This window comes from Stegodyphus dumicola, chromosome 3 (genome assembly GCF_044657685.1).
Source record: "Stegodyphus dumicola isolate Sdum_Otavi_A_Nest chromosome 3, ASM4465768v1".
NCBI lineage: Eukaryota > Metazoa > Arthropoda > Arachnida > Araneae > Eresidae > Stegodyphus > Stegodyphus dumicola.
In genome coordinates, this window is record NC_140770.1 from 142,678,695 (window position 1) to 142,696,699 (window position 18,005).

Below are 18,005 nucleotides of genomic sequence, written 5' to 3' on the forward strand. Positions count from 1 at the left end.
TGGAAATATGGTCAAAAGATTTGATTAAGTGGTTAATTGATAATTATGCTAAGTCTGGTATCATTTAATTATGCAAGTCTGGTATCTTTTAATTATGCTAAGTCTGGTATCCTTTAATTATGCTAAATCTGGTATTCTTTCTTTTACAGATTTACATGCCGGCCTAATGAGATGTTGGGACTAACATGCCTTCACAAGGATCTCTTTCACTAACATTAAGGAATTAATAAGATATTTTTTTATTTACTTGAGATTTGAAAGGGCATGGAATTGCAGTGCAAAACAAGATTGAACTTGTGCATAAATGCAGACCGCAGGTCATTTGATGGCTTCTTTTTAGCATAAAGACATACTTTGAGAAGTTTGTACACATTGTTGCTGAAAATAGTACTTATTTAGCTTTGATAAGTGTAGCACTTAGTTTGATGTGTGTACTCCAGCCTGAACCATAGAAAAGTGCATTTTTATTTATTTGGCTTCTTTGCCGTAGCATTAAAATATTTAATATCTTAATATCAATTTTTAGGCATAAGCTGTTAATAATAAATTTGCATGTTCTGACAACAATGCTTCATTTTTGCCTACAGTTTAGCAATGTGTCTCATTCAGTATTTATTTCTAATTTTTTTAATTGCGAATGAGAGTTCTTCCTCCCCATAAATTATTGAAGGTAGTATAGCTTAACTCTTCTTTTCTGTAGGGAGGGGGAACCTCAGTTTAATATTTCAATAATGCAATTAGTTCAATGAATGAAGGGGAAAATGAAGAGCTTTCTTTTATATTTATTGTAGTAAGAAGGATTTTATATCATTAATTAAATAAACCAGTTTATTTATTATTGTCACTATTATTCAGCCTCTCATCTTTCCTTCCTTTTCTCAAAATGTAGACTTCTTGAATGAAAGTATAGGTTTTAAAATTTAGTAGGATACATCATACAAAATACTTGGTGAGAAAATATTTGTCCGAAGAAAAAATTCTTGGAACACTCATGTGTAAAACTTGCAAAGGTAGATTATTTGAGTATGACACAGTTCTCAGAGACTATCTGTCTAATAGGAGACATGCCTTTGTGCTTCACCTTTTTAATGAAATTGGCTTGTGTTCATATTACACATGGGAAAATCCAACCATGCAGCCAGGCTATTCACCTGGTTTGAATCATGGTCAAACTAAGAGTATTCAGTGATTTTAACCACTTGGCTACTGGTGGACCCTGGGAAATTACAGTAATTTTCTTTGATTGTTACAGAGCATTAGAATACTCTTTACTGAAGAAATAATCACTTATGGTGATGTATAGTTCATGGTATAATGTAAACGGAATTAAAACATCTTGTGACCATTTGGTGCAGTGTCACATTTTTAACAGAGAAATTTGTTTTTCTGCAGACCACAATTAAATCTCTGTCATGACAAAACTATTTTATTTACCACAGATTTATTATTCCCTAATCTCACTATTCTCTGTTATTGTGATGGTTCTTTGAAATCGTAATTTTTGTACAATTTGAGCTATTCAAAATGATGCATTTCTAATTAAATAAAATCTATCAATACTCCCAGGAATAAGAGGAGCAGTGGAGCAAATATATGCATTATGCTGAATATTGGTAATAATTAGTAATAAATTTTTACCCTTTTAAGTAGAACTTCCCAATGTATTTTCCACTTTTTAACATGGGAATATTTTTAGGTGGTGGAAAATTATGGATTATTATTTCATTAATTCTTTAAATGTTTGTTTGCTTACTTAATACTATATGTAGGGTTATAATATACATATTATTATGTTATTTGAATATGGCAGACCACAAGAGGGCTATCTGCCTAAAGGGGTGGTTGCCTTTGTGGAGAATATTTAAAGAAAACAGGTTCATATTCAACTACTCGTATGTATACAGAGAGTTGTTCCCATGGGTGGAATAATATATAATTTATTCTGGGGCATGCTTATTTGTATACAATCTGCACACAAGGGCCATCTGCCCACAAAAATGTAGGACTTATTAAGAGAAACTATCTCCTAAATGTCACACATGCTGGAAACCTCGAAAATTTCCATACAGTTAGCTCTCACGTGGATTGTATTCTTGGTGAATTTTCTTACATTTGAGCTTGCCATTATCCATTTGAATGACTAATCTTTTTATAATCTGTGTTGATTTAGCACTGTACATTTATTCTTACTTTTACTGAACCATCATGTGCTTGTTAATACTGACTGCAGTCTGTCTTGTGTTACACTGCAGTAGGTATTAAATAGCAAAGGATGGTCTAGTAAAACTGGCAATATTACAGCTATCACACTATAACAGTATAGTATTTACATATCAAAGTAATCGTCATTTGTAAGCTATATAATTTTTATTTTTTTTGGCAGCATTTGCTGAGATGCAAGAAAAACTGAGAAATGGTATAAGAAAAAGTGTATACAACTGAACATGCAACAAATATAACACAAAATGTGATGAGTACAGATAACCATAGATCGGTATTCATACCTGTAAAAGAAAAATATTTCATTCTTTTTCTATTTTATGTGTCTAATTTTGAAAATAATAAATAAATAAACTGTGTAGATGAAATTGAAGTACTAATATCACATTTTTAAATTCAGGCCATGCTATGAAACACTTATTTCTTTCTATATATATTGAATTATGTTACAGCAAAGTATGCAAGGCTGTTTCCCTATAGGAAGGCATGCTTTTGATAGAGTATATTTTTAAGGGAAAACTGTCTCGTATTCACATTTACGCATGGGAAAAACCATGAGAACTTCCATGCAGGCAGCCTATTCCTTGGGCTCTGAAGCTTGATCAAACAAGTTTTCAATAATTTTATTGCTTGATTGCTGGTGGGCCTTTGTATATCGAATCTGGTTTAATTAAGATTAATTTAAATAGTTAACATGATTGAAAGTTGTGAATTTTTTTTAATTGGTAGTGGTTTTATTAAAGTTTTTCCATCATTAAGTAATGAAGTCAATTTTTTATTTGTTTGAAACCATGATGATTTTATTCAAAACAGAATTTTAGTAACTTTATTCTGATGATTAAAATTACCCATTCTAATCAAGATTTTAATTTATTTTAAAAAAGTAAATGATTGTAATAAAAAATGTGTTTATAACAAATTTCACATTGTTAATTTGGAAACCTGTAGAAAGTTTCAGGAAATATTTATGGACTCTAATATATATCTCTATCATATCTTTTTCCTCAGCTAAAAATGGAAATGTTATGAAAAAAATGGAAATTTTATTTATGAAATTTGGCATTTCATAAAACTTGTCATCCGCTTACTCCTTGCCTAGGTTATAATCTATCAAGTACAGTGTTAAAAAGATATTTTTTTCATGAAGTATCGATCTAAAAGGAAATAAACACTCCAAAGAAAATATCGATGGGGAGGGGGGAGGTAATGAATAACATTGTCATCCCCTAATGAAACTGAAAATTAAGCGAAATTCACTCTTCATACTCTCGCCGGGACTAGAACTCCAAACCTTCTGAATGGCCAACCGAACATACTACTACGAAGGGACGCCATGCGGAACACAAAATTCTTTTACATTCTTTCCCACAAAAGGGTTGAAAGATCCAATCGCTCAATTCTTGTGGTGACGAATTATCGTCAGACACATTTCAGGCAATTTTCTAAAGAGTTATTATATTTTTTGGAGCAAGAAACATGAGAAAATTAGCTATGCTTTTGCCAGGATTCAATCTTCTGGCTTGACTGTCACCCGGATATGCTACACACGAAAGCACGCTGTAGGGAAGGCGAAAATTTCGTACAGAACATCTAATTGCTATTTATCATAACGATCAGAACTGCATGGTCCCTTTAAGAATAATATTTCTTTAATGTTGACCATTACATGATTTGAATCTGCTTTTAATTTTAGGAACTTAACTATTTTTAATATTTTAATTAAGACGATATGAACTACAATATATTTTCTTCATTACTGCGGCCGAGCGGTAAAGTCGCTGAACACTGGTAGTTCAGTCCGAGGTTCGAATCCCGCGAACGGGCTGGCTTCATGGGCGTTTTCGTGGTTTTCCCCATGTGTAACGTGTATACGAGCCAGTTTCCCTTAGAAAGTCCTCCACGAAGGCATCCCTGCCCTTAGGCAGATAGCCCTCGATGCTTTGCCATAATCACACGCACACACTTCATTACTGCGCGTATAATATTTGTAAATGAAAATTCTGTGCTTAATATTGTAAATAAAGAAAAATAAACTGTACATTTCTTGTATGTTAATACGTGGATCATAACATTAGTTTCCCCTTTTCCCAGAATTTCTATATATTGTTGCGTGCGTATGGGTTCCTTATCAATAGCAACAACATAGTAGTATTAGCAATAGTAACAACACAAATCAAAGTGCATCTACAGTCATGTGCAAAGACCACTAGCCATTTTCCTGTTATTTTAACAAATTCACCATTTTTGCTCATGATTGCGTTATCTTATATGTAAGAACAAATTGATTGAACAAAAGCGTTGATTGCATAAGATGCTTTGTACTGCTATAAATATAATGTGGTCTTGTTTATCAGTAGTTCGCTATTAGCTTTTGCATACACAGTGCTGTTGTATAATTCTTGTAATGGGTAAAAAAAAACTTCACTTATTCACTTACTGTTGAAAAACGGGCAAAAATAGATAAACGGGCAAGATAGATGATGAATAGATGCACCTTGCATGAAGTTGGCTTTTCTGAACGTGAAATAAGTTTGAAGATAAATATCAGTAAGACAGGCACGCACCAATCTATCAGTAAATTCAAAATTTTGAAAAATTATACGGATCTTTAAAAAAAGCGGTCGTCCAAGGAAAACTTTTGTACGGGATGATCGTGTGATAAGAAGGATGATCACTCCATGTTCAACAACCTCCTGCAATAAAATTAAAGCTGCTCTGCCTTCAAAGGGTACTAGTTCAAGACGTTTGACTAAAGATTATAATTTATTTACCTATGATTCTGCAAGGAAACCTCGACTGACTCGAAGGATGGACTGTCTTTTGTCAGACAATATCATAATTAAACCAAACAACAGTGGAGTACAGTGTTATTTTCGATGAGTCAAGTGTGCAGCAATTTTCGGTACTCTTCTGTTTTGAGGGCCATAAAAAATTTGCAGCGAAAATGTATGTGCAAAAGTGTCAAATCTAGCAAACGCGCCCATTTAACAGTGTGCCAAATCTAGTGTACGCGTTAGTTTCAGATTGCATAAGTTTATATAGTTCTATATTTCTTAAGACGCCATTGAAATGCTAGTTTAATTTTTAAATTCTTTTTTGATATCCTATGGATTTAACAATTTGGGAATTGCCCATGAGGAAAAGTCAGCAATAGAATTTTGGGTAAAGTGCAGAATCACTCACTGCTTGACGCGTTTTTAAGAATTGCACATACTCGGTATCCATGTGCACATTGACCTATTTTCACTTAAAAAAAATCCCAGAATTGCACAAAAATGGCACTGCGCACCCCCTTGACTTTATTTATGTACACATCGATTCTATTTTTATTCAAAAAGTAAAATAAAATTGACAATAAGTATTTACAGAGAAGATGATAGTTCATGCATAGTGCAACAAATTTTGAAGAGACTGATTGCCTGTATGATGCAAACTGTTTTGCTATATTATTTGATATAGGCTAGCCAAAATGTTCCTATTAAAAATTTTATGCTCATTTTTCTCAAATAAGTATGTTTTTAATATGTTTGTGTACTTTTTTCATGCATTTTAATAATACAAGTGAAACTGAAAAAAATTAATAAATATCAGATTTTATATGTATGTTATATGTGGCGCTCAACACACTTTTGTTCTGCAGTGTTGCCTCTGCGATAATTTTATGGAACACTGCATTTCTGAATATTAAAAAAAAATGGATATCAATTGTATAGGCTGCATCTTTTATGAAAGACAAATTAAATGCAGATTCTGCCAAACTGGTGAATAATAGGTAGCAGTGCCAGGAATGTGTTTTTTTTTTTTACATATATCAAGCATTCAAACTTTCTGTGTTTTCAGCATTCATCTTCACCACCTGTATTTGTGTCACTAAACTTGATTTAGTATTAAACTATTATTTTAATTCTAAGGTATGCATAGATGGAATTTGTTTCATTAGTTAAAAAGATTATTAGTAAGTAAGATGCTTGCTTGCAATGGTATATTGCTAAAGATATATAAGCATGCAGGAAAAGAATTGTTTTAAAGGACATAAATTATATCTTAATAGACAAATCAACAAACCAATCAATGATATAATTTGCTATTTCAGAATTTTCAATAACAATTTTCTTTTTCTTTCTTTTTTTTTTTTTTAATTTTTTCAAAGCCACAAAACAGAAAATAAATCCATGACTGTTTCAAAATTTAAATAATGAAAGTGTAGAGAACAAAATATATTAATATTGAATATTTATAAGAACTGTCGAAATAAACTATCACTAACAGCAACACATGCATCTCAACCACAATGAGGTAATTGGCATATACTTCTACAGCAATGATGCTAATTTGGTGCCAAGGTCAGACTAGGGTTTCAAAAATTTATAGTTAACTATCACAAATTCTGCAAAAACGTGCCTTGTGGTATAATAAAAAATTTCTTTAAATTTTGTATATGCCAAACAGGTATTATATCTCATTTTGTGATCGGCTAGCCTATATCAAATAATATAGCAAAACAGTTTGCATCATACAGGCAATCAGTCTCTTCAAAATTTGTTGCACTATGCATGAACTATCTTCTCTGTAAATACTTCTGCTTGATAGTTCATAATTTAGAGTAAACTTGGAAAGATTTGTTATGTACTGCTAAGAAACTTTTGCTTATTTAATATTACTATTACATTAGTGTTTATAGAGAATAAACACTGAAGGGAAATATGATACCTCATGTTTTAAAGAAATTATTCTGTACTTTGCTATTAACGCAATTCGTACAGTCTATAAACAAGTTATTCTTTTTTCTAAAATTACAATTTTGAGTTTTTAAATTATTGAATATAGTTCTGTTTGGATCATAATTATACTTACAAATTAACACTGCATTATTTATATTATAACAAAGGACTGAATAGTTATTTGGCTAAGAGGAAGAATGCCTTTGTGGAATACTTTTTATAAGAAAAGTTCCTCGCTTCCATGTTACACATGAAAAAAACCACAAAAACTCTCATACAGTCAATCCATTTGCTGGGATTTGAAACTGGGTTGAACTAACAGCACTCCTCAGTTTTATCAATTGCCTAGTGTGAGCCATTTCTGTCGCAGGAAAATATTGTTAATACACATTAAATATGGATCTCACCAGTCGTTGGGAAGTTATGACCCCTGAACACACTGATAGTTCAACCCAGGTTTGAACACACTGAAATGGGCTAGCTGCATGGTTGTTTTTCTCCATGTGTAACATGAATATAAGCTAGTTTCCCTTAAGAAGTTCTCCACAAAGGTTTCCCTGTCCATAGGCATGTAGCCCTTGTGTACTTGTGCCATATTAAAATAACCTAATCTAACTTTAAATTTGAATGCAGTGTTCACAGTTAATGGTAAATCACACATTTTAAGGTATTTAAAAAAAATTTCTTGAACTATAGAGAAAATTACTCATTATCTGTAATATGTGTTATTGATCGTTTCGCATTCCTAGACATCCATTCACTGTATGGCCATTAAACCTTTAACTGTAATAACTCATTTGCATCATTGGAAAGAAACATTATATCTATTGCAATGATTCATCCACTGCTACTTGTTTTTCTATATTCTCTTTTTTTCTATATAACACACATATACGTCTAAGTTTTTGTGCTTTTGTTCTCACCATATGCATAGTCATCTGTTTTCAGGTAAGGAAACATCTGAGAATATTATAAACTTGGTATTAAAATTCCAAAATCAGAAAGAAGAAAGAGGTGCATGATGTCTTTAAAGCAAGCCACATTACAGTCTATGCATGCAGAAGGCTAAATGTGAGATTTTGCCGAAAACAATCAAAACTGCACTATGCTGTCCACCACTAGGCTAAAACATTACAATTCCCATTGGAGTGATCATGATCTGCAGTCATGCTACTGAAAAACCATCTGTGAGAATGCTATACATATGCCTGGGCTGAACAATAAATATTTTTTGGTGACATCATGGGTTGCCACGTAAATGCTTTTTGGTGACATGGTGTCTTGCTTCATGAGAACAGCATATGAGCGTATGCACCACATCTGCTCACAAAGTTACGTGATCAGCACGACGATTCATCTGCAAAGTCACATGACAGCCAAAGCAAAGCATTTACATACAGAAAGAAAATAACCCTTTCCTTTTCTCTTTCTCCCTAGCGTAGTGAAGATCTAAACTAGCAACCTAAACCGTCCTCCCACTGTATGGCGCGTATCGCCCAAGTTGCCGAACGCGATTTCAGGAAGTTCGCCAAGTGCCGGTTATCTGAGTATCCCTGCCTCATCAATGCATTCTCATGGCTTATCGGTGGAGATGTACTAAAAAAAAATCAACTGGCAAAATATTAGGTACTGTTCTATTTTATCGGGACCGGATTGACAAATGTATGCATTGTTAGGCTGTATATACATATAAGTATATGTGTATACACATACATTCGTACTTACAATATATGAACACATACATCCATATATACATGCATACATATCTACATTTCTGAATTAGGTCCTGATAAAAAACAGTGCCAAATATTATACGCAAATAGATAAATTATGCATTTAATAGACAATACAGTGGCTTTTAAAGCCCTCACCAACCAGTTAAAAATCCTTTACCTACTTCAACGCAGCCTTTTTCTACTCAGATATTTATAGATTTAAAAATTTCCTGTGAGGAGACATCAGCAAATTTTCAACTCTACATTATGTAGCAAGAAGGTTTTCAAATTCTTGCTACATAATGTAGAATTTTATGAAATTAACTAAAACATATGTAATACAGAGTAATGACACATTTCTATATTTTAAAAAGAAATTAAAAGACATTCATAATTGGAGGACATCAAAATCAAAACATACTGATATGGCAACGAAATGAACTGAAATATAAACAGAACTTTAGTTTTAAAAATGTTGTGATACTTCTTTTGTATTGCAGCTTCCAATTTTTAAACATCAAGCTGGGATCAGAAATTATTGCCAAGTTCATGTCTCATGCACACTTTGTTGCTGCCTTACTTCCTCAATTGCTTTTAATATGGCATAATAGGGCATTCTAAGGTCTCAAAGATTTTTACTATATTAACTCTGCAAAGTACGATATATGATGATAGTTGAAACGTGCCTCTTCAATTTTTATTCCACCACTTAGCGGAGCTCCACAGTGTTTCTATATTTTATATATGAGCAGCTGTTGTTAGATCAAGAAAATGAAATTTATATTCCACAGAAAAATATCTCTTAAGCTGGTATGTACAAGTTCCTGTCTTTTGTATTCTCACCAGAAGTTTGAATTGTCACTCCCTCTTGTAGAGGGTTGACAACTTTTGGCATGAGTGTGGATGGCTCTCTATTTAGAAACTGAACGAGAAAGAATTTTTCAGTTTTTTGGCATAACTTTTAACAAATGTATATTGTAAAAGAATCATGCCAGTTTTGGTTTTTTGTTGTATGAACAGATTTTCCGCTGTGTTCAAAATGTTTTCAGGGCCACCTATTCACATATTTGGTTGGTGGATCATATGCAGAGAATACATCTCTCTCGTAAAATTGTTTCAGTGAATAGTCAAATTTTTGTAGGGTTTCTTTCATTTTATGCTGTTACAAACAGTATTCTGAAGCCACTAAACCAGCTGTTAAATCATATACTTTTCTTTCATTTGCAAATTTTCAAGCTGTACCTCTAAATGCTTTCACTGATGTGAAATTTTATTTAATGTCCATTTTTGCATATTGGAATGTGATGTAAAATATGCGCATTTCTTGAAAGAAATATATAGCAAGCATCTTCCTTACTTCTCAGTAAATTAAGAATTTTAAGATTAAAGCATAAATAAAATTTATTAACATGTAGAATACTGAGAGCTCTTCTTGTGATGAGAGAATTCTGAGTGATTATAAATTATTAGCATTTGCATGGTAAGAAATATGATAACATGGTTTCCTCGAAGGTCTTCTTATTACAAGCAAACTGTAAATCATCATTGTTGGGGCTGCCAGATGTTTCAGAATAGTTTACATTGGCGATTTATCAAAAATCTTGACACCTTTAAAAACAGGTTCCATAATAATAAGAAAGAAACAATATCACATCCTTACCAAGCTTGATTTAATTTATTTGATTATAGCACGTAAGGGCTATTAACCTAAAACAATGGATGTATTTGTGAAGGACTTTCTGGGGGAAACTGGCTCTTATATATACTAGAAAAGCCTGGAACCCATTTTTGAAGTCATTTTTAAGCTTTAAATTAATATTAGCTTTCTATGAAATTACCTTGGCAGCTCCCCAAGGGCTCATTCATATTAAAATTTGAGTGTATTTCACAGGATAAAAATTTGTTATTTAAATTTAGTGTGGGTGCAATATATTTTTCAAAACTATTCAGAACAAACTTATATACACATTAAAAATTCTGAACATGCAAAAACCATAAAAAAAAATCTTCCAGTAGATCTTTAGTTTAAATATACTGCATGATAGTTTTTCTATCCAAAGATTATGTAAATAATCTATATTTAAACCAGATTCCTTTCAGATATAGAATAAAATAATACAAGTTCTCACATTTATTACAAAATGTTCGTAATTTAAAATTCATTAATTACTCATTTGAATAATATATAGAGAAACAAATAATAATTTTTTTTTCTAATACAATGATGAAATTAAAGCACAAAACATTATTTATTAGATGAAATGTATTGCAAATATTAACAGAATTAATTTAAAACTGAAATCTCATATATTTCTTAGCGATTTAAAATAAACACACGAATATATTGTAAACTTATACATGCTAAAATGTTAATATTTGGTATGTATTTAGTTAGCATCTGTAGTATTTTCAGAAAAATTTTCTTTACTTCTGAAACTCAAATCGCACAAAAATGTTTCAATTTATGCGCAGAAATTTACTGAGCGTAAGGGGCGTATCTTTGACGTGACATCATCTTACACGTGTTTCGAATGTCACGTGATCTCCCTGCGCGTTTGGGGATTTAGCGCTGACCCAGAATTTAAGGTACTTTTCGTTTCACCGGCGCAAATCTCGTCAAGCAGAGTTTGTTGACGACAATATACAGTATACACATTAAAAATGTTAACAAATGTTAATTCTAAGAATTTTTCATTTTGAAGGCATAAACATTTTAATATGGTTTAAAAATTTGTAAAACGCCAAAAAATTTATAAAAAAGACATTAATTTAAGAATTTACTATGCTTTCATGGTTAAATATCCTGATTGGATGGTTCGTATCACGTGACCCCCAAGTGATCTCATCTCACGTAAACTACGCTACAAAAATCTAATTCTCTCAGTAATTATCTACATTAACATTTTCAAGTTAAATCTTAATTTGGAATACAAGTTTAAATGCAAGAATTATTTCATTTTGTATGAATAGCTTACTCAGAAATTATGTAAAACCACAGTGCTTTACTTCACTAGTGAATTCTCATTAAAATTGATGAACTTAACCCTTGATTTCGCTTTTTCTATATTTTCGGGTGAGCGGTGTGATTGCATTCTAAGTGACTTAATTACCGCGAATGGTCTTTGGGCATAAAATTTAACTACTTGTAAAAATTCTATGTAATTGTATGCCAATATTGCAAGAAACAATCTATCTGATAAGAAATGACTGGGACTTGTTTTGGTAATAAGGCGTAAAAGGTTACCAGCGAAGATATTCCGTTTGGCATCGGTTGTGCCATTGTTGGCGACTTTATCGTTTGCGCCGGGAAAACGGAAAAATACCGAATTTAACTAATTGAATATAAAAATGCCAAGAACCATATGAATTCACAGCATTTTAATTAGGAAAATGCAAAAGCGGACCGATGCTGTGACGCTGTAAAGATTAAAAAAGAATGATAATACTAAACATGTAATTTGCATATTATACTTTCACGTAATTTCTTCATATCGGATTGCTTATGTTCAGAATGCTGACGATATACCATATGATATAATATTAGTGTTGATACAACCATATTATAAACATTTTTATTGGCTTATTATCTTCTCAATTTAGTTTGTTGTTGCAGAAACCATTACTTTCCAGCACCGCTATTGGAATTTTAATAATATGAGGAATGCTATTTCAAACTTTTTCAATAGTTATAATGCAAAGGTTTATTCGTAGTTGAATGTAAAAATCTCAGCCAAGTTTCGATAGTTTTATGCTGCATGAGGTTTTTTACATATCTAATGCAAATACGGCTTAGTTTTCCTTAAAATGCTCTCTACGAAATTTTATCCCTGTTATGTATTATATTACATTTTATGAGTCGCATTTTTGCCAAACTTTATTTCGTAATCTGCCCATCTTGTCCACTATTGTGACGTTGTGACTGCTGATTACATTTGCGTGAAGTGAATTACTGAATTGTTATCGTTCTTTTATTTCGGTCTTTTAACCTAAATTACAGAACAATAATATGAAATAAAGTAATATTTCATGTAAAAAAAATAACTTACTGTTTACAAATGTGCCATAATATTTTTTAACCAGAGAAGTTGCGTTATTCCATAATCCCGTATGGTTTTTCTTTCCTGTAATGCACAAAAATATTAAATAGCAGCTTAATTAATTTTTAATTAATTTAATTTTTTTCCTTTTTTCCCTATGGGAAAAAAGGAATGAATTCATTAATTTTTTTAATTTTTTCCCTATGGGTTTTACGCCTCTTTTTCCTGAAATACTGTTATTAACATTGGTATTAAAAAAGATAGTAACATATATGAAGATTACCTCTTTTACATAATAATGTGTACGCATTACTATTATTCATCTTTTTGAAGTTTTCTTCTTGTTTGAATAAAATTTATCGGCACTATTCCGTTTTGAGGACCGTAAAAAGTGACCAAACTATTGTTGATGCCAGTGCTGCCAAAAATAATTGCGGCAACCCTAACGCGAGAAAGGACGTATAATAGTACATAACTATCTAGAGATTATTGTTTTAATTTATGTGAAAGGTTAATTTCATATACTCTTTTATTATTATAATTTATATAAAAAAGGCTAAACATAACTGACTGGAAGCATAAGAGTAAATAACTACACTCATGTCCATAAATTAAGGATAATGCAAAATCAGGCAAAGGAAGAGTTAGAAGCAAAGCAAATTTCACTTATTGTAAAGCTTATTTATTAAACAAAAGGTGAAGAACAAAAAAAGATACTATATGTTTGATATTATTAAAAAAATTAGCGATTTTTTCTCCCTGGAGCAAATTACAAAAAAAAAAAAAAAAAAAAAAAAAAAAAAAAAAACAATATTACATCGTTGGTGTGATTGTTAATACATTGTATGTCTCCCAGACGATGGAATACAGTCCGTACAACGCCTAGGCATGCTGAGTATCAAATTATCGATCGGATCTTAGGGTATATTACACCACTCAAAAAGCAATGCTCTCCGAAGTTCCACTAGACATGTAGGAGGAGGTTGACGGGCTGTAACTCGTCGGCCAGGCATGTCCCACACGTGCTGTACTGAATTCAAGTCCGGTGAGAATGCTGGCCAGTCCATACGGGTGATATCCTCCGACTGAAGGCATTCGCTTACGATGTTTGCACGGTGAGGACGGGCGTTGTCATCCATAAACACAAATTGAGTGCCCATGGCGCCCCGAAACAAAAGTACATGTTGTTCCAGAATGACGTCCCGATAGATTTGGCTTGTCATGGTTCCAATTTGAACATGCAGGTCAGTTCTGGAACCCAGAATAATTCCACCCCAAACGAGCACTCCTGCACCACCGTAACGGTGTCGTTGAATGATGTTTTCTTGTTGGTAACGGGTACCTGGAGCTCTCCATATGAAAGTCCGGCGAGAATCAGATTGCAAGCTAAACCTGGACTCGTCGGAAAACATCACAGAAGCCCACTGTTGCGGTGTCCACAATTCATGCTCTCTACTCCAGGCTAACCGCAGGCGACAGTGAGTTGCAGTAAGTGAAACGCATCTGACAGGTCTACGAGCATATACAGCAATCTGCTCTAAGCGTCTGTACACGATCTTGAAATTGTCGTACCAGTGGCTGAAGAGAGCTGACGAGACAAGTCTTAGGCTGTGCTCCGTCTGTTTCGTTTGGCAGTAACTGCCAAATACCGGTCCTCATTCGGCGTTGTAACTCTAGGGCGACCTGTGCTGTAACGTCTACTCACATTACCATCATCTTGGAATCGTTGCCAAAGCCTGGAGATGACACTCTGGGCAATGCCAAGTTCGTCTGATACTTCCAGTTGGGTACGCTCACATTCCAGACGGCTGATAATTCTACCACGTAAAAAATCATCCAAATGCGTCCTTTGTGTCATAACTATTCGGTTATTGCACTGAAATACTTATAAAGCGCCTGCGAACAATTTTACTTTTTTGCCTGTATTCCTTATATATCACTCTCTTAAAACTCTCGTCATTGTGACGCACCATCGGTGTCATCTGGTTACTTCCTGAAATTTGCATATGATTCTTGAAGATGTGTGTAGTGATTATCCTTAATTTATGGACATGAGTGTATTTCAGATCATTATTATAATTTATATAAAAAAGGCTAAACATAACTGAATGGATTCCTGCATCGCTATTTCGCTACCGAGTTATCGCTAAAGCATAATTTCATCTCGTTGGTTGTTCAAACATAATTTTCTATAATGAATGAGGCCTTTTCTTTGAAAAGATTCTATTCCAGACTTTTCGTCATGGGCAATTCCCAAATTTTTAAATCCATAGGATATCAAAAAAGGATTTAAAAATTAAACTAGTATTTCAATGGCGTCTTAAGAAGTATAAAACTATCTAAACTTACGCAATTTGAAATCAGCCTTGTACGCTATATTTGGCGTGCTGTTAAAAGGGCGCGTTTGCTAGATTTGGCGCTTTTACGCATACATTTTCGCTGAAATTTTTTACGGTCCTCAAAAGGGAATAGTACCAATTTATCTTTCTACAAATTTCTCTTTGCAGAAGTTATTAATGGACAAATGTAAGTCGAACGCAGCTGTGAAAGCATCCATAACTTCGTACGGAAAGACGGTCTTTCCTTTTGGTTAAATTAGAAATGTAATAGAATGAAAATCTTCCAAGCATTCTTTTTTAAAACATTAATTTTAGATCATTAAATTAAATGGATATAGTTATTAGAACGGGCTTGTGAAATAATGATAGTATAACAAATAATATTAAATATTAAAAAAATGATAAAAGAAAATTTGAAAGGATTCAGATTTTAACAGTTTCCCAAAAGGGATTCTTAAGGTTTTTGTTTGCTCTCACTGAGTGTGCAGTTAACCAGTATACTGTTACACTCACTTCTAATTCATTTGTTTTGTCTTTTTAGCTTTATTATTAAGCATCTTTTTTTTATCGCATTTACCCCATACACAATTCAGCGTCAAAATTACAAATACTTTAAATACAGCATAGCAGTATACGTTTAGAATTTCCGTAATATCAATGTTCAATTCTCTTACTAAAACAGCTTTATAAAACTTTTTTTTGTGTGTTTTTATTATTAACATCTTGGGTGTTTTCTTTATTTATTTAATATCCCGTTCTTTGGACTTATGTCTCATAAAATTCATAGCAAAATCATAAAATACTTAGAAACATCATACTTGTAAGATTTCCGATAAACAGACTCACGCGCTGGAGATGAAAATATTTTATTCCGTACAGTGTTGCCACTGCTCGCTTTGGAATCGTTTAGTTTGTTAATCAAAAATCCATTAAAGTTTAACAAAATAGGAAATAGATAAAAAAAATTTCAAGATTTGGGTTCCCAGATGCCCATATTCGGGTGAAGGGCTATGATATTCAAAATTTGATGGCTCTAGGTATCTTTTTTTCGCAATGCGAGAAACATATTTAATTTATTCAAATATAACTCAGGGCGATAATATTTGGTGGCAAAAATTGTAAAAGTGATACGAAGTTAACAGTGATTCAAGGCAAAATGACGTCAATCTTGCAGATTCATTTGCTCCTGACGAAGAGAGACCTCTATCTGTTTTCCCTCGAAATCGATTGAGAGCTTGACTGAATCTACTCCAAAGCTGTTGCGTTTCTAATGCTACGTTTCACTTGCCTTGTATCTCTTCGGTTTTGATTTCAGCACCTTAACCTAGAATAAGCTCAGCTTCCAGTGCCACTTTCTGCAGTTTCAGAAGCTGTAAACGCAAACAGCGCAATGTCGTAAATTTTAAATTATGCAAAGCGATGTTCAGTTTAATAATAAAAGAATAAAAAGGTAATTTGTGATTATATTGAAATTGAAAATAAAATAAGCTTTAGTGCGCAGAATTAGGTTTCATAATTTTTTTTTTAGGGGAGTGGATAAATTTTTAAGACCAGTACTAACTACCAATAACCAAAAGATAGTAAATTTTCATGTTTCAAGAATTTAAGGATAAAATCATTTAATAATTAGCTAAGAAGATGTTTATTCATTCGAGAGATATGTTTACTATTATTTTTTAAATCTTACCGGTGATATCACTTGCACTCCCTTCTTGAGGAAAACCTGGTACAAGCAGAATCCAGAAAATACTCGAAAGCAAGAAAAACAGAGTACATTTCCTGATCAGCTGCATTTTCTAAAAATAAGTAAGAAATTGCAAACTAAAAAACATAAAAACGAAGAAAATCTGAAAGGTTTCAGATTTTAAATTACGTCCAAAGCGGCGTTTTTTTTTTTAACATTTTATCTGTTACCTTTGTTTATTAAATATCACGTTCTTCGCACTTAAACCATAAAATTCATTTCAACAGCAATATCGCAGAATAGTTTTAAAATGAGCATATCTTTAGAATTTCCGATTCACAGTCTGTACAATGTTGCCATTGCTCGCTTTGAAATTCTTGAGTTTGTAAATCAAAATTTCGTTAAAGATTTACAAAATGTGAAATAGATCATAACACAAATTCCAAATTTCAAATTTCAGCTTCCACATGCCCATATTCGCAGTAGGATTACGTCATTCAAAATTCGATGGCTATATGTACCGTTATTTTATCACAATGCGAGAAATATGCATACATTTATGCAGATTTTTCATTATTTCATTTCTTCAAATATAATGCAGGACTCTAACATTTGGTGGCAACAGTTTGAAAAGTCAAACGGACATTCATAGTGAACCAACGCAAAATCGCAAAACGAAAACAATAGTCCTTCAGGGACAAAGTTCCTTTGGACTAATACTAATACCCAATTCATGCATTAGGCGACTTGTATATAATACAAGCAAAGTGAGAAATCAGCATTACACAGAATACAGGAGCGGTTAACTAGATTTTAAACAATTGAATTACACGTACAGCAGTAATTGATAAATGAAAAGAACCAGAAATTTTCCAAGATACACGCTATAAATGTTCTGCAGGTGACCCAACGGTCATGCGACATTATATGTCTAAGGGTAGCCTAGTTGTAGGATTTCTCATGGTAACACTTATGCATTCTCTTGAACTCTCTCATTATTCTTTATTTCGGTGATTGATTCTCCCAGAAGATTATTTTTAATATTTAATTTTGAAGTACAGTGTTTGTTTTTAAAAGTTTTACTGTTTAATATTTGCAGGAGGTTAAGCTGTTATTTGTGGGAGAATGTTGGATTTCAGATGACGTGAATTGATGAGTTTATAATTTATAAATATTTTCGTTTAATTTTGTTTAGTTAATGGTTTCCTGGGTCAATTAATTATTGGTCCAAAGGGGCAATTTGCCCTGAAGGACTATTAATTTCGTTTTGGCTTTTTGCTTTGAAAACT

General features: G+C 32.6%; 1 protein-coding gene across 4 annotated transcripts in view; it reads right to left on the reverse strand.

The window, feature by feature from the left end:
* Positions 1 to 2,348: 2,348 nt before the first annotated feature.
* Positions 2,349 to 18,005, reverse strand: part of LOC118191846 (uncharacterized) — a 32,450-nt gene continuing 16,793 nt past the window's right edge. For all 4 annotated transcript variants that reach the window (XM_085813397.1, XM_085813396.1, XM_035362703.2 and 1 more), the window contains 3 exons: positions 16,720 to 16,828; positions 12,703 to 12,777; positions 2,349 to 2,504 (listed from right to left, as the gene is read on the reverse strand). In XM_085813397.1, the coding sequence (XP_085669523.1) occupies positions 2,368 to 2,504; positions 12,703 to 12,777; positions 16,720 to 16,825 (318 nt within the window). In that variant the 5' untranslated portion in view covers positions 16,826 to 16,828 and the 3' untranslated portion in view covers positions 2,349 to 2,367. The remainder of the gene's footprint in view (positions 2,505 to 12,702; positions 12,778 to 16,719; positions 16,829 to 18,005) is intronic.